The 26,703-nt window shown below is 36.8% G+C and overlaps 1 protein-coding gene across 3 annotated transcripts in view; it reads right to left on the reverse strand.

Annotated features, from left to right (window-relative positions):
- Nucleotides 1–26,703, reverse strand: part of USP9X (ubiquitin specific peptidase 9 X-linked) — a 96,498-nt gene that overhangs the window by 6,551 nt on the left and 63,244 nt on the right. The window contains exons 24-41 of one of the 3 annotated variants that reach the window (XM_063181881.1): nt 25,298–25,423; nt 23,150–23,275; nt 20,318–20,484; nt 16,940–17,048; nt 16,213–16,359; nt 15,937–16,083; nt 14,950–15,157; nt 12,414–12,634; nt 11,824–12,014; nt 11,229–11,402; nt 9,220–9,361; nt 8,294–9,044; nt 7,665–7,788; nt 6,238–6,463; nt 5,057–5,186; nt 3,254–3,439; nt 1,334–1,554; nt 185–273 (exon numbers count right to left, since the gene is read on the reverse strand). In XM_063181881.1, coding sequence (XP_063037951.1) covers nt 185–273; nt 1,334–1,554; nt 3,254–3,439; nt 5,057–5,186; nt 6,238–6,463; nt 7,665–7,788; nt 8,294–9,044; nt 9,220–9,361; nt 11,229–11,402; nt 11,824–12,014; nt 12,414–12,634; nt 14,950–15,157; nt 15,937–16,083; nt 16,213–16,359; nt 16,940–17,048; nt 20,318–20,484; nt 23,150–23,275; nt 25,298–25,423 — 3,485 coding nt within the window. Of the gene's footprint in view, nt 1–184; nt 274–1,333; nt 1,555–3,253; nt 3,440–5,056; nt 5,187–6,237; nt 6,464–7,664; nt 7,789–8,293; nt 9,045–9,219; nt 9,362–11,228; nt 11,403–11,823; nt 12,015–12,413; nt 12,635–14,934; nt 15,158–15,936; nt 16,084–16,212; nt 16,360–16,939; nt 17,049–20,317; nt 20,485–23,149; nt 23,276–25,297; nt 25,424–26,703 lie in introns of all 3 variants that reach the window. The other 2 variants (XM_063181874.1, XM_063181889.1) reach the window with 2 other exon arrangements.

Below are 26,703 nucleotides of genomic sequence, written 5' to 3' on the forward strand. Positions count from 1 at the left end.
AGGAATATGAAAAATTGTACTTATCTCAAAATTTCAGATAAAACCACAAAAAAATGCTTTATCTGTGAATTTTGATTTAATACCTATTTAAAACAAATATATTGAAAAGATTAGCAACAGAGCCACTGGAAAAACAACCTGTACAGAACAATATTGAATTATAAAAGTACAGGTAAATACTGACCTGTGAGTTTGCCAAGAGTCCTCAATTAACAGGATTTGCAGAAGCAGATCCAAATAAGGTCGAAGCTCGTATGTGTATGAATATGCAACCTAAAATGTCAAAATTCAGAGAACACAAGAAAGCATTTCTTGAGGCAGACAGCTTACACAGTGAAATACAAGAACACAATTCATTTGAAATTTACTGTAATTCAAAGGGCATTTCTAGATACAACACTTCTTTTCTAGAAAGTGTTGGTTGTGTCAGGAATTTTGTGGTTTGCAATTTAATTTTATTTGTTTTTAAATACAGTAGGTTCTGTAAAGGAAAAAATGTGTCTTTATGATTTTCTGACACAGTTGATCCGAAGTCCCAAGCATGACATGCTGAAGAAAGTACCTTAAAAATACCTTTAGAAAAGAAAAATTTTAAAATGGCACTTTTCACTGATATTGCTACTTTTAGGCAGTATGTACAAAGCCTGGTTTCACAGGTTATCCTAAAATGTAAAATATATGGCCAGCAAAATATCAATAAAGTGATTTGTATTATGAATCTTTCAAGTGTCAAACAAAAGGACATAGAAAAATGTCCCTGAAAATGAAAGAAATGAAAGAAAAAGGGCAAATATAAAGAGGGGCTAACAGAAGTAAAGAATTTTATTTGGAGTGGAAAAGTGTAACTGACCTTACAGAAATTACAATGGAATTGTAAGACAGTATCAAAGATTCTTTGCTGAGTCTGAAGCCAAAAAAGTTCTGCAGACTTGTAAAAATCCTGACTTAACAAACATACTTGAAATAAATACAAGGGAGATCTAAGGAAGTTATTCCAACTTTTCATGTCATCTATGAGTCTCTTTCATGAATAATGACAGAAAGTTTTAGCAGATGCTCTTGAAATACACAAAGACCACCTCAGTCTACTTTCCACCCTTAACACATCTTCCTGACTTGTTAAAGGTTGACGGCTTCCTAAATTCACAGAGCACTTCCCACAGTGCTCCAATGTGATGTACAGACCTAAGACTGTAAATACTGACAGAGGATGCCATCTTGAGGAAATTTATTTATCAAGCACCCCTTCAATATTTAGTACAACATGCTCACATATAAATGCAGAATCATTCATCTTTTTATTCCCATCTTTCTCCTAGCTTTTTATTTTTACCTGCCAAAGTAGTTCACTGAGGACTGTGGAAGAGAACTGAGGATTCTCCCAACAGCAGAAACGAAGCAATTTGATGGTCTCTTCAGAGTTGCTGCAGTCTTCAATAATTTTCTTTACATAACTAGTTCTCACAAACAGAATGTCTGCTACGTTCTGCTGAAGTGCCATTATAGGTTGAGATAAATTAGGATCACCATAAGGGTTGGCAAGTGGGGGATTACCTGGAATAAACAGTTATTACAGATTAAAAGGTGCTGAAGTACCTTCAGTGCAGACACTCCAAAATACAAACTGGTGTAACTCATCAAAAAACACAGATGGAAAAAAAAACCCACAAGCCCCCCCTTTAACAGCTGACTTTCTTTGAAAAAATATAGTAAGAAATAACTAATTTTTATGTTTGTGAAGCTTGACACTTGCTGCCTGAGAGAGCTACTTCTCCCTCTCTGATAAGAATATGCAGTGACAATCAAAGCAGAACAGCTAGAGACATATTCACATGCCAGAGGAGAATTCGCTGAGATTTCTCAGAGAAATCCTCTTATCTCCTGCATTTATCTACTTCACTGCTTGTGTAACACAGCCCAAGCCATATTTTAAGGACATAATATCTGTCTACTTCACAAGACAATGCAAAAGTGTTCAGGGGAGTATCTATGTTAGAACAGTCCCATTTGAATCTCTGGAGTGTAGAGAATAAATATGCTTTTGTAATTAATGTATCTTATTTAGTCAGCTTCATTTTGTGTAGTGAAAGACTGTTGATTTGCTCCTGATGTTTCTAAATTTAGCAGTGTTTTGAGTTATTGCTTGAAGATGCCCAGAAGACTAGGGAGAACTTTTCTAGCTTCATAAGCTGAAGAAAAAATAACTTTATTACACAAATAGTAATAATAATTAATAGTCAAAGTAAAGTTTATAAAAATAATCTTTTTTAGTACAATAATATTAATATATTGAATATACAACTGTTTTTCAAAGGTAGATTACCTTTTCAGTTTAAGCTTCAAGTAATGCACTGGAAAAAATTCCAACCAAAATTGCCACATGATTCTGAAGCTTATTACAGCACAATAAAATTTTCAGTTCATTAATCTCACTACAGCACAGTCTAGCCTATTGACTTTATAGCCTGACACATCAAGCTGTAATGAGTTTCCCATTAAATAGCTTCTCTACAGATTTCTAATTAGGTTTTCTAAAATATGCTTAGCAGAACGTGTACAGATACAGGCTATAAAGTCCACATGGCCCAATATCCTGTCACCATTCCTCAAAAATAACTGCACTCTATTCAGCTATTGGAAATGTTAATGATTTACACTGTGGTTAATCAATTTCTAAGTGATTCTTTATCCTTCATAAATTGAAGCGCTGGCTGCTGTTTGCTGTTTGAGTGTGAACATCAAATCATATTCAAGAGCCAAAACAATGCAACATCTCTTCAGTGCTAAGCACTATCAGTTATCTCAAAATCTGCTGTGGTGCTTTTCCTGTACAGATTATTTCTGTCATCTGTTTTTCAGGATAAAAACATCTTCTGGACAACTCTTTAGTAATAGAAACAAAATAGTAATTCTTTTAGAACAGTTTAAGTCAACAATGGGCTTAAACAATTCTAAAAGCATTACTATTTTTAATGAACAGCCTCCTACTTTACAAATTATTTCCCTATATTTTTAAGGAATAAGCCAAGCAGTATAAAATATCTGTATTTTATACAGAACAGATTTCTGTTTTGGTCTTTTTAGTGTAACAAATCAGTTTTGCTTACAACAAACAGATTTGTTTCTTTCAACGAAAGGAGATGCTAAACAAAAAAGGAAAACATTTTTCCAGCTGATCCACTTTATAAATAATAGCTAAACATGCACAAAAAGGCATTTACTGGATCTAAAGCAAACTGGGGATTCACTGTACCATTGATAGAAGACTGCATCCTCGAGGAGACGTTGCAGCAGCGGATCAGCTGGGACACCACGGTGTACAGCTTCCCCAGCTCAGCATACTGGTACTTAATTGGAGGGCCTGGACCTTCATCCAGAGCCACAAGCATGAAGGTTGCAGGAACATTTAGTTTCAGAAGTTGTGTCTTCTCTGCTACACCTTTATGGGGCAGGGAATGGAAAAAAAAATTTGTTTCTGGCACTGAAAATATTTTTAGAATTTTTTAAAAGAAAAATAGTAGGAGTTTACATGACTTGTAACTTTTTAGTTCTTGGGTTCTATTAAACCCTCATTTATACCTTCTGGGGAAAAAATCAAATCAATCAAGATGCAGAAGAAAATTATATACAGGTGAAAAATCACATTGAAGGAGAGTTGTAAATTACTACCATTTCTTCACAGTGCTCATTAGCACTTAAGCTAAGCACAAGTAGCATCTGTGTTAATAGCAAAGCCTCAGAGAAGTCTTTTGGACAATAAATTAATCCTTTTATTGTGAGGCCCAGGATAGGAAAAACAACCCCCACAGTGTGTTTTCTTATTTTTCTATCATGTCCTAGATACATCAATCACAAACTTAAGACATTTTTAACTGTGCCACACGATGTAATAAATGTAAATTAAGCGACAAAATAAATAAGAAAACCTCCAAAACCCCAAACCAAAAAATCCAAACTTACATCTGATTGTACTGCAAGAATACCGTGCATGTACCACACAAGTACTCACCAGGAAATTCACTACATCCCTTCTTGCATTCTGTTGCTTATTTTGCTTAAAAGTAATGATTTTTCATACATTTCAAAGTCTGTCTTATTCTAAAATACAACTGGGCTTTACCTTCCATTTTTCTGATAAGGAGGAGTGTAAGTGGTTTTATAATGGCATTTTTTCTGATTATGCTAGACAGTTTTGTAGTTGCATCCTCTGTAGAACTGACCTCTCACTTGCTCTGATGTGAACAATCTACTATTTGATTTCTCAAAATGTCAGACAGTTTAATCTTTTCCACAAAATGCAGAAATTATGTTATTGTGGTTTTTGCTGAATGGACTCTACACTCATACAGAAGCCTTCAGGTAACAGTAGTGAGACAAGGACAACTGTTTACTGTGTTGGTATCTCCAGGTTTATCTCTACAGGGTAGATTGTGATAATGATCAGACTCACAAATAAAATTCTATTTTCCTATCTGGCCTTGGAGTAGGAGAGCACTCACAGGCCTGAACTGCACTGACTATGAAAAGCTAGTGAAGAAGAAAAGAGAAGATGGAGCAGAAGAATTGCATCTCTCCTCTCTGCCATGACACTAATTCTACTCTGGTGTCATGACAGAAACCTGCTAGACAGAGAATGCTTTGGTAGGCAAAGTATATGAAAGCAACAGGCATTACAGTTGTAATTAAATTAACACAATTGTCTAGATTAATTTTGGAGATGGGAAATTAAATTCCTTTCAAATTGTCTACTTCCTGCATGAGCTGATAAACAGCAACAGTCAAGTATTTTATAAAGTTTCACCCCCATCCTCTCTCAGCAGGATACTGTTTTACAGCCCCAAGCTTCTCATGTTTATGTTCCATGGATGACAGGGAGACTGAAGCCCCAAACTCCAAGGAGGAGGAACACGGATGCCAGGGAGCATTTATATGACACATAACTATAACAATCTGCCTAAGGATGGAAAACTGGATCCTCCTGCTGTTATCTCTGTAACTGGATCATCAATAAAGCCCCATTTTATTACAGTGTTGTCAGTAAAAGCAGTTTGCTTACCTAGATTGGCATACATCACAAACAGATTGAAATACTGCTGCAAGTGGCGCCCGTGCTCGGATACCTCCCTTCGCAGAAGATTCAGTACCGCCCTCAGTAAGTGATCACTTAAACTTAAGTTATCATAAGCCTACAGAGAGAAACAAGTTCTGCTGTTAGTGGCTGAATCTATCATATCTTGATTTAGTTTCTGCTTTTTACTGTGACAGAGAACAGAATTGGTTGCAAGGTATGGGATTTATACAAGCTCCAAAGTGGCAGCAGCTGGTCTTGAGTGTCTCACACAGACAAAAAGACACAGACAGGGAGTAAGACTCCCATCAATACTATGTAAGTCCAAGAAATTATAGCTACAGAAACTTTTAACTGGGCTTTTTTCCAATAGCAGATAGGCCTGAATACTCAAGAAACACACATGCAATTCCACTATTAACTTTGTAGACTAAGACAACCCAATCACCTCTTCAGGTATATGTCAACTCACAACACAGAACACTTCCTAAGCCTATGGAGCTTCAACTTAACTCTTAACAAATTCTTTTGCTGGACACAGCAGTGAAAACATTCTGGGAAGGTAAATGGGATCATGTAAGCAAAGAGACATTAAAACATGACAAAGCAAACGCTCAAAAAAGTTGATCTTTTTAACATTATTATCACAAGTATCACAATAAGATGTAGGCTTTTTTTTTTTGTTGTTGTTTGAATGTAAAATCGGGCAATTCACTGTCTACTCTTACACTAAGTTACAATTTTTGACAATTTCACTGTTGCAAGATACATGGGATTAAAAGTTAGGGAACTCCTGCAAGTTTTCAGGTTAGCGTGTTTGTTTGTGGGGGTTTGTTTGTTTTACAGTTCTAAATAAAAGCAAGGGTTCACTTCCCTAGACATTACTTCACTAAAATAACCACTGCTTTTTTTTTTTTTTTTGCAGATTTCACACTCCCAGCTCAAAGGTCTCACTGAGCCTTCACAGAGATTTACAAATGAGGGAAAACTGAACCCTCTGACAGCAACTCTCTAACTGGTTGAGTTACATCCTGTTTCGTAATGCAAATGGGCTGCACAGTTTTCCAGCCAACACTGATGCATTTGCTCCAGAGTTTACTTTACATTAAATGCTTATAACAAAGAAGTAAGAATAAATTCCAAAAGCTTTTCATTAGAAAATTAAATACCTGACTGGAAGGTCCAGGAGAGGCAAAAGGTGATTGACATGGTCCGTCTTGCAATGAAAAATGTGCAATAAATACTATAAGTTTTGCAAATGCACCCCTCACTTCTGCACTGGGGCATTCCAGGAGATACTCAGAGAAGCGGTTTGAAACATTAAACAGGACGTTGTGTGCAAACCAGAAACGTACATTCTTGCTGTGCCGGAGCAGGATGCACAGGGCATCATACCTGCAACAGGAGAGGGCACAGTCAGCACCAAATGCAGACATTTCTGAATTTGGCAGACATGTTCTTTTGCACAGTTTGAAGAAAATATGTGTTAAAGGTGATACCCACTCATTTTTGTTCACAGAAGTATTTTAATTAGATTGTAGTTCTTATAGTGATACTCTTTTATGAACAATCAGAAATGGAAGATACCCTTCAATTAAAAACCGAACTTCAAATAAAAACCTAACCAATTTTATTTCTATCACCTATAAGAATTAAGACAGCATTACACCCCCTAACTACTCCTCAAAGCAGGTCTTATGTTGGCAGCCACCACTGTCTCTGTACTGGAACTGAGGGAGAGGGTGAGCAGCAGAGAACACAGGTGGATTTCATATACAACACACAACTAAATATGTAACCTAACAAGAATTTATAGTCTCATTTAGAGATTTTTAAAAACCCCATAAAATGAAAAACCAATACCCAAAGACTAAAATATCTGTTTCAGAGAGGGCCTTGCATTACTCTGTCCTTTCAGCAGGAATATTTGAACTCTTCTTGATCTCTTAAATTAAAAGGAGTAACTTAAGCTACTGTGGAAGTTGCTGCTGGGGGTATGAATTTGCCATTATTACACAGCTACTTACTAGTAGCTGGTAAACTACTGGCCATGAATACCAGATTTTCTCTCCAATCTGACCAGCAGTAACCCCCACTCCTCTCCCCAGCAGAGAATAACCCAGCTGAAGGACTAAAATGAATAAGATGGGACTGTGTGTCACAGTGTGGATTTGAATTACAGGCCCTATAGCAATGTACATAAAGTACTCTGCCAACAGTGTCTGAAAGACTATTATACATGTTTCACAAACAGAATTCAAATATAAGCTGCAACAATGGTTTGTAAAGAGCTTTGTTTAAAACTACTAAAACAATGTAAAAACCATTCTGAATTTGTCAGAAAACATAATCTGTTCTGTGCTAGTGACAGATTCTTTTCTTTTACTCTTTTTAAAAGACAAGAGTTAAGCTCTGTTTGAAAATTAAATTTGAAGCTATTCAGATCAGCAGGGTATTTCAAGGCTCAAATTCTTCCCAGTATTTTCTATTCAAACCTTTCCCCCTCTCCACGTGCACCTTCACCATGTATCTAAATGGGATCTTTTAACAGACATCAAACTTCCAAAATTGTAATTGTTGTTAAAAGACAAAATACCAATCACTAGCAGGGCCACGGACTATTTTCTTTGTATGAAATCCTGTGGTGAAGAGAAATCTAGCAGCAAGCTGAATACTAATCATAGTTATTTCTTCTGCTTCAGGCAACAGATGATCTTGTCCTAAAGAAAAACCAGAATACTCACATGTAGACAAAGTAAAAGCAATTTTTAATAATTTAATTGATTTCAGATTACTGTTTTGTCTGATATAGTGTTCCAATTTTAGGAGAAACTTGATCAAAATAGCCTCTAGTTTCTATAATGTATCATTCAAAAACTTAAGCTTTAATACAGGTATCTGGAGGCTAACATATATCTTTCACAAATTCAGCATCTCACCTTTGAGAACTGTTTTCAACAAAAGAGCCCTCTAATTTGAGTACTTTAACTTGATTTAGTACAGCACCTGAGTAATAGCTGATAGTTTATCAAAGTATTTTTTGCTAAACACTCTGGCAAGTTACCACTGATGAACACCTCCACAAGAGGTGTTTAACTGCAGAAGGACAGGAGTATTCAAAGCAGGACACACCAAATTTTCACTGGCTAGATAAATCCTTGGCCACACAAAGCAAAACTCTTCTTGTAAAAAATGAATCCATAATTATCACACTACCATACTAACCTGGAGGAGGGTTCAGGTAGACACTATTACAAGTCAGCAACTTCTTTATGAACTGGAAATATTCCAGGCTGTACTGCATCCGGTTGTGCATGAACTGCACGTTCTGCTTGCGCACGCTCCGCTCGATGGCCGAGGGCATTTTAATCTGGTGGGGCTTAGTGGTGATAGCAATTTCTGAAATATATTTTATGAGTTCATTGTCTTTGTCTATCGTGTCCATGCGTTCATAAAAAAGAATGTAAGCATTCCACCACCTCTTCTGGCGCCTGTAGGACATTCGCTTCATCATGTGATCAAACACCTCGCCCATGTACTCTCCCCCAAAACATTGGTTTTTCATCTCTTCATCATCATCCATTTTACACTCTGTCACATCTCCATCATCAAATTTGTACCACCGGTTCTTCTCGCCATCTCCACCGTTCCTCTGGATGATGTAGGAGTAGTAATGTCCGCCGCTGGCCTGGCCGCTGTGCACAAGTACACCCACAAGTCTGTATTTTGTGCTCCCAGAGTGTTCATTTTCTGACTGCTCATTTTGTATTATCTGATTTTCAGGATTCACATCATCCCCTTCCAATTTTGCTACACCTGCCACTGTGTAAGGCTCCATGTCCAGTTCTCGTGGAAATTCAAAATAATCATTGAATTTGATTGCACATTCCCTTTCCCAGTCATAATCAAATCGTTTCAACTGGATGGCAAGAACTGGAGGCAACTTCTTAATCAACAAGCGTTTCACTGTGTCCACCTACAAAAGGACATGAACAGTTACCAGTCCTCAAATTTCCATTCATACACTCTCACCAAATACCAAACTGAGTAATGAAAGGATGATTTTTCTCCCCAAACATGAACTAAGACTGAACTTAGTACAGCTGAAACATCACAGCTGTACACAGATTAAAAATATAAGGACTCATTACCTTTTTGTTGCATTTTTCACAATGATATGCATTTGCACCTTCCAATAAATCTCCTTTGACGTACTGCTCCAAAGAATCAAGAAGGTTTTGGTGATTCCTTATATCTACATTCAGAGTTGTGAAGGATTCCTCACACTCGTACCTAGCAATGAACAGGTAAATGTATGAGAAAGGCAGGAATGTGTTCAACTTTTGATGTTTTACATGTGCTACAGTGTGTAAGCAGTAAAAGAACTGAACTCTTTTTTACTGCAGCAGTTTTCCTACAGTTACATTACAGTATCTGCACACTGTATTTCTATGGTCAGGAATTAAATGATAAACACAAATGTTGTATCACACCTAAAGACAATAGTTCAAAACAGATGCCAATTCAGTTAAAAAAAAAAACAACAAAAGCTTTTTTATTTTCTATCTAAAAAACCATGAATCATCATCTTCATAAAACCTATTTGAATGTTTATGACTGGCTTTGACATCATGTTCTAAATATAATCTGTGAACAAATCTCTAGCAATAAGCCAGCAATGCTTGAGAGACAACCAGCTGATACATCCTGGAAGCAACTTTTTTTTTAAAATAAAGAAGTGATGAATAAATTTAAAAAGCCACATCTATTCCAGTGTAACCCTGAAGGGCTTGTTTCCCTGATATGCAATCAAGCATTCAAAGGCTGAATAAATAAATATTTAGAAACACTTCAACCAACAGCAATATTCATTCATCCAATAAATAGCTTACAAAAAAATATAGACAAGCTTTTATTTGCCATACACAAATCCACAGTTTAGTTACTATCAGTTCCCTCCTCCCTAAACAACATTTTTGTTAACATTATGCAAATCCAGTAGAGTTCAAAAAATACAGAAATACTTCAAGATAATACATAATATCAGGAATGAATGGTAACTCACATTGCTTCTGGTCTGGATCTGCCATTTAATTACTCATTGCATATAAGGTGAAATCAGTGCTACCATTTTACCTTGCAGTATTTCAACTCACTTCTAGTCACTCATTGTAATCCATGAAACCTAAGATCTTCACTTTACAAATCATTCTTATTCATGCATTAGATCAATTGGAGTTGAAAGATTACCACAATAAAATCCATTTGTGTCATTTTATTCCAGTATTTTAATTGCTAACTGAAGGCTAAAGGAAATGATCAGCTTTCAAAATAAAGAGAATTTGCAATGGCAAGGTACAGAGGTATAAGGTATGTAGTGTTAAAGAGTCATAGATGATCTGAACAGTAAGAAGGCCAACTGATAGCGACAGAAATAAACACAATATTAAAAAAAAGACAAACTAAAAAGAAAAAGTTAATCATTAAGCCATCCTGAATTTTGCAGGCAATTTTAACCATCCATCACAAAAAGAGAGATAAATTTAAAAGTCTGGAGAATTACAACTTTACAATACTGAGTTCCATTCCTTCATTAATAACTATCATCAAAACAGTGAGCTACAGACTTGCAGTCTGATTTGGCATTGGTGGTTTCTTACATGCCTTCTGCAAAAATGAATTTCAGCACTCACATTTAAAGGTACCTACAAATACAGAAGTCTTCAGAAAAAGATGAACTTTCTACCCCACTGACCTTAATTACAGGTTACATGGTGAGTATGAACAGTTTTACTCATTGGAACTGAAGATTCCTACTTGGCTCAACTCTAAACACACACTATGGAAAACCAAAGACAGCAACAATTGCTGGCCAGGTATTAAAATTTTCTACATTGCATTTGGTCCCTACAATTGTTTTCACTTTCCATGTGAAAAAGCATAATCTTTTCCTGCCTTGATCAATACACAATGCTTCACAATCAATTTGTGAAGTAGAAGCAATAATGATTAAGTACTTGTAGACAAATCAATGTTCAGCTGTAGAAAAAATAAGGCAGCAAAATCTATTAGCTTAAAAAAACCCCCACAAAAAGCCCACTCTTGACTCTAATCACTTTTATAAGGACACAAACATGGGTTGAAAATCCTCAACACTTACCGATGTGGGCATCCTTGACAAATCTTCTGATCAGCAAAGGACCCTCCTAAAACTTTACTTAACATTGCTGGATGGCCCAAAGCTTTTAAAGCTTCATCTAAACTGTCCACCAACGAATTAAAAAATTCTAAAGCGTCGTGTTGTTCACGTAGATTTACAGGTTCACCCCAGAGTCTGAAAATGAAAGCATATTTTGTCAATTTTTTTTTGTTTTGTTTGCCAACAATTTCTTTTTGAAAAAATATATGATTCAAGCTCCTAACCCCTTCCCCTTGAATAGCCAGACTACTGGTTTTTGATGTACCACATGACCTGTTGTTCTGTCCCTGACACTTTCTGACAAGTGAAAACAAGCTCTTGTGGATAACTTTATACTTAATTCAAAGTCTCACTATCAAAAACTGCTAAAATTCCAAAGAACCACTCTGCTGTAAACATAGTTTTTTAACGAACTTCTACAGAGTGGTGAAAGGGTAGATAAAGCTGCACAACTTCAGCTAATTTACACTTTACATCATTGCCATTCTACTATGATTAGTTTTTTTGCACTTCAGTGATCCAGTGAACCAACATCAATACTCAATTTTCTACTTACCTGAACTGTTTCCAAAACCCTCTTGGTACATAGTACTGTAGCCTGGAAGCTGCTAAATGGCCAAAAATTACTTGGAGATGCCTCAAAACTCCAATATTGTACTCTTTTCTATCTTCAGTTTTGCTCAGTGCTGGTTTATCTTCATACTGATGTGGATAACCAAACACATCATCTCGTGGGTCAACATTGCTCTGAAAAGCAGAAAATTTGTGGAATTCACTTCCATGTGTAGCTGTCTCCTAGTTAGTTTTATCCTTTGTTTAATGTGACAATCTAAGGTGTTTCATACTCAGCTGAAAACCCAAATACTGTCTTGGTTTGCATTAACAAAGTTGTGGTGGCTGAAATAAGGTGCAGTGCCTTCCAGCAGAAATGCCTGAGGAGGAATTCTGCAAACCCTGCCAACCTGGATCTTCTAAAGTGCCCCTCTGGCAGTGAACTTATTCAAGGATGAAATATTATCCTATTTTCCCCACAGGTATCAGTGGAAATCAAAGTGTTTGATCAGCAACTGAAATTTATTACAACCTTTTAATAAAAAAAAGTAATTCCAATTTAAATATTAGGCAATTTTATATAATTAAATTTACCTCATTGTCCTGCTTTTCATCCCCAGACATGTCATCATCTACATCACTGCCTGTGCCTTCTATTGCAAGAATGCCATTCCTGATGGCTGGAATCATGTACAGCTGCTGAATGACAGAATTCATGTAACAAGTGGCACCAGCATTTTTCAGTCCCACAAATCCCTTTGGAGGCCGAGGCCCAACAGGAGGCAGATATTCCCATTCTGTGAGTGCTTCACAAGCTAAGAGGAAACAGCAGAGAGTGCTCAGGGAACTGGTTTGTTGTAAAACAAAGACAACATCAATGCAGTACAAAGGGCAGTTGCATAAGATTATTGTTAGTCTGTATCATATTTAATAAAAACAATGTACCATCATACAACTTAATTGCTAAAATTAACACAACTTCTGTGAAGCACTGTTCTATCTGTAATCTTATTACAACATTTTTCTTTTACTGCATAACTAAAGAGGTGGCCAGGTAAAAATTTAGTCTATTTCTATATGAAACAGAAGCCTTTCCTCAATACCAGCAAGTTTCTTAGCTGAAGAATTCAGCTGAATGAGTACAGAATATATAACCAATTTATAAACCTTCTAAAAATTATAGTACTCTCACAAGATTTACAATCCTTCAAAAAATTATAGAATTTCACTTAAGCCTCACTTTTTTTGCCAAGATGGGAAACAGTTTTAGCAAATGTTTTCTATATAACTTGATATATATGTTTTTCCTCCTGATCTGCTCTTTCAGGTCCCTCACATCTCTTTGAGAACATTCATGATCACCTAAGCTAACCTCTTGTTCTGTCTGTAGTTTTAACACAAAAAACTTGGTATTAATAATTCTGATATAAGAGAGCATGCATATTTATTTACAAGCAGATTTGGTATATGAATCCCAGAGCATGCACAGTTCATACATTTGTTCTCTCTTCTGTCTGACACACCACACAGATCTGGTGTTCTGTTGTGCTTATCAAACACTTGAATGGAAGGGAATGCCATGAAATCCCCCTAACTGTGAGGTGATAAGAAATACACTACTTCCCAACAGAAAAGGGTGAAGAAAGAAGGATGAGGCAGAGGGGAAAACCATAAAGCTGCCCTTTTAATTTATCCATCTGAGATGGAACTGAACAGAAGAGACTGAAAAACCTCAAGTGACTCACTGACGGCACCATTCAAGCAAGTAGCTCTGGCACTCTGAGAGGCAGTGGACAATTTCCACTTTGGGGTACTATTTTTAGTTGCTTATGGTTTTGCCCAACTCTATGAGTTGAAACATCTGTTAAATCACAAAATGGTTTGGGTTGGAAGGACCTTTAAAGATCATCTTGTCCAGCCCCCTGCCATGGGCCAGGATATTTTCCACTAGACCAGATTGCTCAGGGCCCCATCCAACCTGGCCTGGAACACTTCTGGGATGAGGCATCCACAACTGGGCAACCTGTTCCAGTGTCTTAACATTCTCATAGTGAAGAAATTTTTCCTTGTGTCCAATTCTCAGTTTAAAATCATTGCCTCTTGTCCTGTAACTACAGGCCCTGGTACAAATCTTTTTCTCTATCTTTCTTATAAACTACATTTAAGTAATAAATGTCACAATGAGGTACCCCTGGAGGCTTCCCTTCTCTAGGCTGAGCAACCCCAACTCTCCCAGCCTTTCCCACCATATGAGCTTGGGTTTCCTTGGTTTGATGGTGTTTGGATTTTGTTTGGTGGTTGTTGATTCCCTTTCCCTTTTAATATTACAGCAGAATGGTTTTAGTGTCCCTTTTAGGGCTGGAGTAAATATCCTCCTGCTTGATAATTTTTAAGAAATGCTTTTTTTATGACAACAATAATCTGTGCTAAAACCAAGCCTTTTGTCATCCTTGTGAAAATCAGCCCAAGTTTCATGTGACTATTAGCTTTTGAAGCACTAACATTTGCAAGTTTTTGAACAGAAAGCAACCACTTTCTCCAGTGAGGGAAAATTCTTTCAGTGCAGAGCTGTGCTGAGATAAGGCCAAAAAGGAGCCTGAAAAGGACTATTCCCTCTGACAAGCACAGAATTAGTTCAGAACTAAAAAGAGAAGCAGGACAGAGGACCTGGGTCTGTGTGTGGGCAATGATGAGAAATCAGGTGAGCAACCAAGAAACTGGCTCTAAAACAAAGCTGAAGATACCTGGTGAGGCTAGCACCTCTGGGATTGGTTAGCAAGAGCCTGAAATGATGAGACAAAAGTATAAGATACAGACAGAATGAAGTTCCTGGAGCTGGTATGGACAAAGGGGAGAGAGTGGGACAGGAAGGGTCAGGCTGTGACAGGGGCTGGAATTTGGATGTGACCATGGAATGCAGATCAGTACATTTACTGCATAAAGAAAAACAAATAAAGCCTACACTGGCAAACTGATTTTGCAACATTAAAAACAACCACAAACAAACCACGAACTAAAAAACTCAGCATTTGGTTCAGTGGATAATCTAAACAAAACCTGTACATGATATATACATTAAAGAGTAGAAAATAGATAATTAAAAAGTATTACATACTAGTGATTGCTGTACCTATGTAATACATTTCAGTCAACGTGTCTACAATCTGCTTGAGATTTCGCACACATCCAACTGCTAGTGCAACAAGGAGCTCAAAGCCAGCATTAATAGTGGCTGGTGAGCTACACACTGGTATGGCCTGCTCAGCAGGCAATTCTCCATTTCTCATGTATTGTAGATAAACATTGGATGCTGGAAAGATGAAATCATCTATCAACTCCTGAAAAAAAAGACAAATCACCGGTTACCATGGAAATTATTTTATAAGGGTTATTACATAAATGAGTGTCTGAAAATCAGAGAGGTACTTAAGAAAAAAAACAAGAGTAAAAATTGAGACCAATAGCATAATGAGCTTTTAAACTTAGAACAGAAGAACTCCATTCTAAAGTGGTTCCCTGCAAACCCACTTCCCACTCCACGTTAAAAATAAAACTGTACTGTTCTTGATTGGTAAAAAATTTCTTTTGCAAAACCAATATTATCTACAAAGCCCTTTATCAATTAGTGATGAAAAAACAACACTCCTGCTCTATAATATCAGAGGTACAAAGAAAACACGTCTGATTAAAGAGATGCTGAGATGTGATGCATTTGTTCAAACCTGCCCTAAGCATTAATGGCACTAATTAAGAACATGTGCAGGAAAGCCATTACAGAGCTAATGAAGGAAAGCAGTCCTGTACAGTGAGACTGTATCTCACTACCTTTGTGTGATGTTGGTCAAGTACTGGAATAAGAATTAAAATGTTAAATACAGTACTTAAGGAAGAATGAAAATGTTAAATACACTTTATGAATGAAACATGCAATTTAATTTTTTTAAAAGAAAACATTTAACTCCAATCAAAAGCGTTTCTATGGATACAACCCACAAGATGTGACGCTTCTTTTTTCTTATTTATAGGTAAAAACAAACAATAAAAAACCCCAAAAATCAACCCCCCCCCCCCAAACCTCACAAAGACCCTTTCCAGAAGTCAAAAAACTTGAATTTACCTTAATGAGATTAGCACCTCCTTTTTCACAACCAATATGGTATTTCTTCTCAGGTGTCTGGAATGCTAACAACTCTTTTGTTACTCCAAGGTGACCCTCTAAGATCGTTTCTTCAACACCTGTTTCCCCTGTTCTTTTTACTTCATCCTGTCATTTAAGAGAAAGTTAGGATACTCCAAACATCAAACATTAAGCTCAGAACTGCAGTTCACAAGAACGTTTACAGTTCTGCAGCAAAAACCTAATTATCAGGAATAAACTGATCCTGAAACTTACCCTGATTCTCTTAAGCCAGTCAATTTCATTATTGAGAAGCACTTCAGCATTGGGTACATTAATATTACTGTTGTAAGCATAGTTAAGAAGATGTCTTAAGAGGGTGAAGTAGTCTCCAGAATGCTTAGCTCTCTCTCTTGCAGTGCTCTGTGCAAACCAAAAGCAAAGAATTCATAAGTGCTTCTACTTACAGTGCAACACCAACGTATTTCCCCTAAATCTCACAGTAAATGTAAAAGAAAAGAAGTGTAAGTTTAAACTTTTGCAAGTTTAAAATTGTATTTAGCTGCTAATGAATGAATTCTCAACTATTTTAGTAACAATTTCTATACCTGAATGGGAAAAAGAAAACCAAATCAAAACTTAGGATCAAATGTTCAAGAGAGCCATGAGCTGAAAAGTCCTGGCAGGACCAGTATGAGAAGGCACTAACTGCAGGTATTCTCTAACCTGGTAATGATTTTTACTTAGAGGTTAGCAATCACCAAAGACCAAATGCAGACATTAAAGCCATGACCTGTTCATGTTCTTACAGAAAATGCAAAAGAGTCCCTTTTCCCCTGCTCTAGCTCAAATAGAAATTATCTGTGCTGCTTGTCTGTAGGTCACAAACAATTTATATTATAGTGATTGTTATTAATAACAATTTGTCTTTTCTTGCAGGTATTTTGTCCTATTACTTTTTACATACATTCCCATACTGAAGACTTTATCTCTGAAAACTTACCCCTAGAACAGTAAACAGCAGGGTAATGAAGAAAAGGAGAGGTCTCTGTCCCATGCAACACCTGGTTGCCATTAAAAAGAATTGCTCCTGTGCCATCTGACGAACAGTTCTGGAAATAATTGAATAGAAACATTAAATTCAACCTCCCTATTCAAACAGGACATCAATTAAATTTGTGTTTATCTGCTTAATGCCATTTTCTAAAACTGAACATAATGTAGGATACATGAAAAGTTTAATTATTCCCTATCCATCATATTATTTCTCCTTGCAGTGAAATTTCAGAAGCATAAATTGTATTACAAAACTGTTCCACAAATCAAATATTTAAAGGTAAAAGAAAAAGAAACCTAGAAACACCTAGCCACTACACCTTTGCAACTGACAGTAAATATTGCATAACGCAAAAACTTGCAATTCTAAATATTTTTTTTTTCCTAATCAAGCACCAGTTGTACCTGGTAAAACCAGGTACAAACCAGAACTACTCCAGTAAAACTGCTTTTATGTGTCACTGCAGCAGTTTGCTGAGGATCTCTAAATTGATCAAAATTTATCATTAGTAGGATGTGAGAGATGATGACCCCCCTGAAAATTCAAGTGGCTATAATTAAAGGAAATTTTTCACCTCAGAACCTAATCTAATCTAATCACTAGAGTAATGCAGAAATGGATAAGCTTCAGTAAAAAAAAAAAAATTAAAAAAATTAGGGCAAACCCTTTTCTTTCAAGTTGTTTCTTTCAAGTTGTAGGATTAACTGTCTGAGCAGTATGCCTTGTAAAAACTGTTAGGAGCAACTATTTTTGTGTGGGAAGAGACTACAAATGAATGCTGAATGAATGATTTTATGGAAGTATCTCAACATATGAAAAACTGAGTTTTGCAGTGTCTGTTCAGTGTGGCTATCTCTGTTTTGTGCCCGTGGAGTCAGGGTCTAAAGCACACCAAAGAATCCTCCGACCTTCAGACCTTTTTCATGTGTGTCTAACTGTGATTTCAAAGCCACATAAGGATGACCTTGAGGTCAGAGCAAAGATGCCCCTGGCTGAGCACCATCTCTGTCACCATGCACAAAGCAAAGTGCACAAGAAGAAGGAATCATGCACAGACACTTCTCCAGAATGTTCTCTCAGCTTCTAACAATCTGTGGTTCAAGAAAACTACCAAGAGCAGTATATCATAGTCCTCACTGGACAAGTTCATGAAAGAACCCTCAAACCATTTCCAAACTGAAGGTTTGCACTGCTTAAATGTTATGCTCAAGAAGGTCTTACACAAAGAAACACAGCTCTCCATTTGTTCTCCCTTTGCTACTTCTGATTTTAAGGGTCTCTGTAGTATTGTCCTCCCACCATTCATCTCTCCTCCAGTATGAAGTGCCCCCAGCTATTCAGCTGCTCCTCAGATGGAAGTCATTGCAGAGCTTTGATCTCCCTTGTCACCCTTCCCTGATCTTTGCAAGTTCTCCTGCTCTGCTCTGAGTTGCAGCAGACTGTAGGGTGGGGCTGCTCTGTTTTGTTCTTAACAATAATTGACATTTGATGGGGTCTGATTGCTGAGCCCATGTTTTTGTAGAACATCTCACAGAAAGTTAAGATACAATCCTTCAACTGCTTGGGACACATCACATAGACACTCCTCAGCTCTGTGCACTTGAAGGCAGAATGAAATAGACAAAGGTGATATTTTCCTACAGTAACAAATGTGACCAATGTGACATGCCTCACACTGTTATGTTTCTGAGTATGCAGTGTTTGAACACAAGTATTACATTTCTGTGAGGCTGTAACCATCTAAGAGCTCTTAAGGAATCATGAGAGGGATGCAGCTGCCTGAGCACAGGCATCTCATGCTGTTTTAGACACATGATGACAGCACAGAGCTGGCACAATGAACTCACGCTCAGCAGGAGGAATAGCTGGAGGTCAAGCACCTCCCTTAAGGCTGGCAATCTGAATCGTGCCCTTCTGAGATCTCCAGGACACAGGTTTCTGTTCAGTTCATAATAGACAGTCCCTTCAGTGGGTGTAAGTGCCATGGCTTTACAGCACAAAGAATTTTAATGTATTTAGGCCTCATACATGTGGCCACCAAACACTTTGCAGAGATCAGCAGAAGACTTCTGGGTTCCAGGATTATTTGGCTATTAGGACTGTTTGGCTATCTCCTCTTAACTAAGGTGGTCTTGCATTCAGAGAACACCACTACAAAATCAATTACTTTGTAGGAGAAAAGCTACTCTAGCATTTAGTATTAAACATTTTGCATTCCATTTCTCAGTTTAGAGGTATAGCATGATTATTGCTCTGAGGAAACAGAAGTCCCAGTCAAACTCTGTAGAACAAACAATCCATGTGATCTTTTCTGGAAAGATTCTATTTGTGAGATCTGAACTTGGTCATCCTTCTGTCTTTGTCTTTTATGGTGCACCAAAAACATTTTCTCACATTCATATTTTTGCTCACATTGTTCTCTGATTGAGCACAGGAGATTAGAGAACAATAGTTGTGGAAGGATATTCAGAGTTCTGTCTGGTATTTGCTAAACTTTCTCTGCACCACAAACACCGATTTGTTTCCACATTAATTCAGAAGAGAACTTTTCAGCAGCTCAGTTCAACTTCACCATCTTAATTTACAAAGCAATCTTCTGTTTCCACTCATGCTCATGCTATTTTACCATGTAACAACGAACAGTTGCACCATTCTAAGTGAGATTATCATGTTTATCTCTAGTTTTATAGGGATATGAGAGAAGTGGTAGCTTCTTGTACTGACAGTATGAACTATTTCTCCATACAATGAGTGACACAAGCAAGCTTCAGTGAAACTGAAAATTCAACACCCTGTACCACAGGCTACAAAATAATAAAGCTTGTGGTATTTCTGGTAACCCTCCAGTTTCACCAATGTGTGCAAAGAGCTCACTGTAAAGAGATGCTCTGATGATACTTGATCCTTTTGTTAAAGTACACATTCTAAACATAAAATCTTTCAATCTGTATATCCAGAAGTCAAAAACCCCAAAACACAACTTCTGCTCAAATTCTGACCCCATTCATCTGAGAGCACCATAATCTGACTCCCTTTAAAACATACTGAAAAACTTAAGACATCACTAATTTCAGATCCCTGTCATTTCTCAAAGAAATTTTGAATGAAACAACAGTATCTTAAAAATTTAAAATTAACCCTTTAGTAACAGATCAAAGCACTGGCAACCAAGTTTAATAACGTATTAACAACTTTCCACCTGGATGGTTTCTGAAAACACCCAGTACTTCACATCACAATTTCAGATGGGCTGAAGCCACTGCTCTGCATTTAGGCTTTATATTTATTTTGAATTGTAAAATAATGGATGTGACCAAAACTTACTTGCTGTGACAGTGCAATAGCAAATCAATAATAAATGTCTGCCACGCCTTCTCTTTGCTGAGTGCATCCAGTGCTGTTGGAATCAAAGCAAAGCACAGGGTCATCACCTCCAGGGCTTCACAGCAAACTTGTTCATCTTCCATGTCTGGTTCATTTCCTGCATTTGTCTGTGAAAACAAACAAGAGTGCACAAAGTGGGTACAGAAAACAATCCCAAGAAACCCAACTGGCTCCAAGGTATATCACTAAACACAAACACAAACCACAGTTTGTATACTAAGTGATTATCAGTGCCAAGTATTTTATGCACTCAGATCTGAGCCAAAGCACTGTGTGGGATGACTTGAACTTCCAGAATTGTGCTTCTCATTGGAGGATTCCAAGCATGAACTTATGAAGACAGAAGTTAAATAGGACAACTGTGGGCAACAGTTACAGTTAGTACTGCTGTGAGTTTTTCTTGGTATGCATCTGGGGTTTTGTTTGGGATTTTTTTGTTTTGTTTTTCTTTACCACTCAAAAAATGGCATTTAAAATTTGGAAATCTCTACTACTTAAACTCTACTACTTAAACTACCACTATAGTGCTGTATAATTAATTCATCAATTCACTTTTACAAGGCTTTGACACTCACAACTTATTTGACCAAAAGCTTTTTAATATTGCTAGAATTTATTAATCACTTTGTTCTTTTCCAGAAAGATGAAGGAGTTTAAGTTCAAGTTTTAAACATAGCTGCTGTCATGATTTTTGACACAGAAAATAGTATTACCTCTAATTGGTGCACAGGTTACTTCTTAAACTAAACACTTGAATTAACTGAGTTGATTTTGGTACATTCTTTCAAAATAAATACTTTGAGAATAATGGTAAACCCTCTTCTCCATCTAGAAGCAATTACATTCAAGAAATTCCAAAGAAACTGAATGTGAGAAGGTCTCAATTTATCATTTATAAATCATGAGTGCAGGTTAGTCACATTAACTACAGGCACTAGATATTTGTTTTATATGTGAAAAGGTATCAAGATTAATTAGGCAGAAAGAAGGGATTACAATGCAGAGGAGAGAACTAATTGTGAACAGGCCAAAATATGCCTCATTCTGGCAGCAAACACTATTTTGTCTATGCACAATAACTACAAAATCAAAGGCAGTCACTGCACTGCAGCAGGAGGATGTGGCAGTCCTGACACAACATCAGAAAGCAAAGGCAGAATTCCTTCAGCAAATCCAGAACTGCACCTGCTCTGCAGTGAAGCCCTGGTTAGAAGGGAAAGTCATTTCTGCACAGCTGCAGGGACCCAGGAGAAAGGCAAAGTGCATTTTACACTCAGTGAAATACCTCCCTGCACTTGGGCACCCAGAGCTGGGGGTCTGTACATTGCTATATTCCATCTTTATAAAGCCATCATCAAAATTGCTTCCTCTAATCTATAACCAGATACAGTTCTCTTAAATTGTCTTTCATTCCATGATATTCCTCTATTTCTAGGATACTTTCCTCTGTTTTAATGCTATGTTAACAAAGGGAACTTTATTTCCCCTTCTTATTACTTCTACAATTTCTTCCTCTTTTGAATTTCCAATTTTTCTCCTTCAATTTTTATTTCCCTTTTGCACAGCAGAAACCAAATGCAGCTGCCATTTATTACAGATGTCCACGTAAGTGTCAATAAGAATAAAAATAAAAAGCCCAAAAATTAAAAACACACAAAATCATGTGAAAGATGATCAATAACATACAGCTTGAATTTCACCACTTTTAAAACTTCCATTATCTCAAAATATTTTTACAGAACTTAACTCTACAATTTCTACCCAGAAGAATTTTTAAAAAGCCAATTTAGGTCTCTTTTCTTTTAGGTATGCTTTCTGTAGTGCACTACTCTTAAAGCATCCCATGTATGGAGATAGTTTATTTTCTCATGCCTGGACTGTCACACAAACTAAACCATGGTTTATATGGAAGTATTACCTTAAAAAAACCCCAAGCCCCAGTTTATTTCATGAAGAAGTCATGCTCACAGCAGTAGAAGCAGATGCCATTATAACCCTATGAAAGCTAATGGAGAGGTCTTGCATTTTGCTGAGGTAAATATTCTTCTTTCAATTGATCATTTAAACACATCAAGAATTAAGCTTCCCTACATATTCCTTTTCCATTCACTCTCAGGCAAGTACTGATAAGTACTAAACCTGATTTTACAAGATATAAATAGGAAGATTTTTTAAAGTCATTGTCCAAATCCAGATTGTTATTTCCTGTAACTGTAAGCAACATTACTTATCACAAGATGTGTGATAATCTACTGATACAGAACTGCCAACTCCAAACTAGCTGTGTAAACCACACATGAGCCCACTAATAAAAGAAGAAAAGCCATACAGAATTAGCAATTAAATCTTTTTTCCCAATGCTTCTCACATCACTTTGCTCTTCTTTCTCATTCTAGACTGCACATATGCTTTGAATCACTTCTGCAGAACAGACCTTTTAAGTTTGAAGACTAGACAAATTAGCCTTGCAGGAAATGCTTATTCCTTATTTACATGCAGAATCTAACTGGGCTGAAAACATGTTACAGAACTGGTGCATTCTTCAACTGACACCAGATTCAAGTTACAATTCACCGGTTACTGAGGAGAGGAATTTGGAACAGAAAATTAAGTTGTGCTATGACAATGATATACTTGATTCTGAAACACATCACTGTAGCCACCTAAAAGCTCATCACACTCTAAATCTGCCCAGGTCAACCCTTTGTACCCACTCCCTTTTGTACAAAAACAAACAGTAATACAGAAAAGCAGCTGTTCAGGAATTCTTACCTTTTCATAGATTTTACTAATTTCCTCATTCGAGCTGAAAACCAGCTGAACTGATCCACAACCTGATGCCCAAACAATTTTTTGCACTGCCCTGATAACACAGATGTCAGGGATGTATTTTGAAGCCTGAAAAAAAAAGAGAAATTAACTAAAGCAACATTAAAATACAGCTGCAAATAACACTGCAATGGATTCTAAATTCCCACAAATGTATTTCACAGAAAATTTAAGATTTAAAATCTTAAAACAAAGATTTTTTTTTCCTTAAATAGAAAACAGATGATGTATCTTGAAGAGTATTTATACTTCACTTATGTAAAATTTAATTTTTTAAAGTAGGATGTAGGCAACTCTGGTTCTAAGACTTAGCAGTAACTACCAATTTCAATGCTAAAACCTTCTTTATTTAGGAAAAAACCCCAAGAAACCACCAAGCATTCATCTGGAAGGCAGCCAGCCTCTTAAGCAATATAAAAAGTTGAACTTATTTTAGGGTTTCTCCCCATGCTGTGCTAGCTGATAGCCAGCCTGAACACACTGATGTTATCAAGTATGTGATCATTATATAGAGGGGTTGCTTCATGTTCAAGACACAGAGGGTTGAACATGGATAAGAACACAGCTCATGTACTAAAGGAATGCAGAGTCACTCCTCAGTACTTTGTGCATGGTCTGAGTTAACATCCAGTAGTTTCTACTGATATACACACATTACAAAACACACTCCAACTGCTATTATTTAGGGTTCCACATCAACTTTCAAAAAAACTACCAAACTTATCTAAAGTCTGTAGATCAAAACAGAATAATCCAAAAAATAGGCAATCTCTAAAAGCAGAAGGCAGACAGATGGATTTCAAGTTTCATTTTTCTAATGCTCAGACAATAAAAAAGGGGACTCTTAAGAAGCTGAGCTAGGTAGGTATCTGCATCAGGAAACCTGAACAATGTGCCTTCTTGAACTGATATAGACATTAACAGTATTTCCAAGAAAAATAAAAGGTATTTTATATTTGTCACAAGCAAAGCAACCTTACAGCAACAGTGCCACAAGAAAAACAACAGGGTTTTTTTATCTCATTGTAGTTTCAAAGTCTTTAAGGATCAACTTTTTAAAAAAAGGTGAATTATTCCTCTCTGTGCTAAAGCCTTCTCTCTGGCCTATGGAAACTATGTCAGATTTTTTTTTTTTTAATTTTGAGATCCATTGTAAAGAGTATTTGACCATCAAAACATGAAAAGGCAAAAAACCTTTCAAAGGCAACTACAGTACACGTGAATTTTAGATCTACAGCAGTATTCATAATTGCATAAAATTACAGACAAATCTTACACAGCACTACTGTTAAACACATTCAGATTTTGTTTGCTTGATGTGTTTGGTGAATGAAAAATTACTTATTTATTAGCAGGCCTCTAGGAAAGACAAAGGCAGAATTAAAAAACCTTTCCTCACATCTCACCTCAGAAGATACTTCTTCTATAGAAGAAATTTGATTAAATCAGAGTGGAATTGGCTGATTTTACACCTATGGATGCAAAACCACCACTGGGGGAAGGCAGATGGCTCAGTCTTGCATTGCAGCATGTTGTGCTTTCTTTAGACACTGCCCTTTGTTCTCAAGGGATAGTGAACTTGTCAACACCAAGATGAGGATACAGTAATGCCTTCTATCTAGATAGCTCAGAAATGTTTTGGGGATGGTTTTGTGGACATGCTATACAGTACAGAAACACTGTATTTATGGCTTCCACCCTGGAAACCAAGGGATCCAGATGCAGGTGGAAGAGGAAGGTAAAGCAGTTGTGATTTTAGCTCCTGCTGAACTCAGTGATTTCACTGACATGTTCTCTAACAAGACTCCTCATTCCAGATCCAAATGGGCTTTGGCCACACCATACACATAAGACCACTATGTTTGCAAAGCACATTGTTTAGCCTTACTGAGGTTTTCATTTGTGTCATTAAAGCATCTTCAATATATAAAGACACACTGGCAATGATTTGAGATTTTTCTCTTTCATATGATCATTACCTAAAACATTTTAAAAGGAAAATCTTTGTCTTACAAAGCAACAAATTTAAGGATTAAGAAAATAGAAAAGATGCTATAAGGAAAAAGGTGATACAGAAAGGAATTCACCAACCTCATCAGATATTTGCTGTGCAAGACGTATTGCTACATTTCTCAGCATGCATTCTGAAGTTGGATTAGGAATGTTTTGTAGGGCATTTTGTAGCACCACTGCCTGGTCATGCGTAGCCTGGTTTATCTGGAAGAAAGTATTTCTCATACTTACTTTTACATGGGAAAAAAAAGCAAAAAGATATGAAGATCTAAAGTTACTTGGAAAGGTTTGATAGAAGTAGATAAGATCTTGGAAGGAAAACTTAGTGCAAAGGCCAACATAAATAAACCTCCTCATTTTCAAACAGATACCATCACACCTGCAGACACTATGCTGCTGCAGTGGACGATCACAGAGTACAAGCAGTTGAAAGGAAAGGCATTGCTCAAAGCTTATTAGGTTTGGGGGCTTGTTTATTGATCAGATTACCTCAAGCTGACAGAATTTTTTTCTGTTACAATGCCTCCTTCCCTTTCAGTAGATGTGGGAAAGAAAGGTTGGGTCAAACACAGGGGCTCCCTCTGGATTAGGTAAGAGTGTTCAGACAGAATATGGCTGCAGTTTTTATTATACAGAAGTACATTTTAAATATTTAAGTTACTCTTGAAGAATTCTGTTCTAAATGATCCCTCCTGTTTTTTATAATATTTTCAAAATAGATACAGCAAGACAAGTTTTTATCTTTTTTTTTTTTTGTATTGGTTTGAGCATAGATCCCTCTCTCGTTAGTCTGCCAGAGCTCCATAGTTTCGACAAAACCTGAAATGGGTGTTTCCTTCTCACAGACAAACAAAAGATGGTGTACTGTGGTTACAAATTAAAACAGAAGAGTTTCTTCATTTTTCTGTACCAGTTCATTCAAAAAGCCCATCTCAAAAGACACACTGTGAGGCTGCTGGGCAAGGTCTGGTGTTGGTCACATCCCTTGCTCTGTCAGCTTCTCTAAGACACTTGATTCAGAGAGCAAAGTTACAAAGCCTGCACTGAAGACTAACAGAGCTTCCACAGTCCCTCAGCTATTGGATGCTACTGGAAGTGATCAACAGCAATATATGTATGGGGTAAATCAGTTCTGTGCACCAGAACACTGTATTTAACATTATTAATTCAACCTTCTATGAAAACAAGGAAGAAAGTAACAATTTCAAAGGTACTAGTGACAGCAACAGACTAATAACTGAAAACTATAGATACATAACCTTGGTTGCCTACTTCTCTTAAATACTGATGGAAAGCCAAGACAGAAATTATGCTTTGGTACTTTTGCTTAAGGTAAGAGAATTTAAAAATTTTAACAAATCCCACCTGCATCCCAAGGGAATAAAAAAAACCAAAAGTCCCTCAAAGAGGATGATGGTGACAGCAAGAATAACAGTGTTTTTTCCAACAAATCTGTTATTATTAAATCAGATGTTTGCAACTCC

Source organism: Melospiza melodia, chromosome 2 (assembly GCF_035770615.1).
Source record: "Melospiza melodia melodia isolate bMelMel2 chromosome 2, bMelMel2.pri, whole genome shotgun sequence".
Taxonomy (NCBI): domain Eukaryota; kingdom Metazoa; phylum Chordata; class Aves; order Passeriformes; family Passerellidae; genus Melospiza; species Melospiza melodia.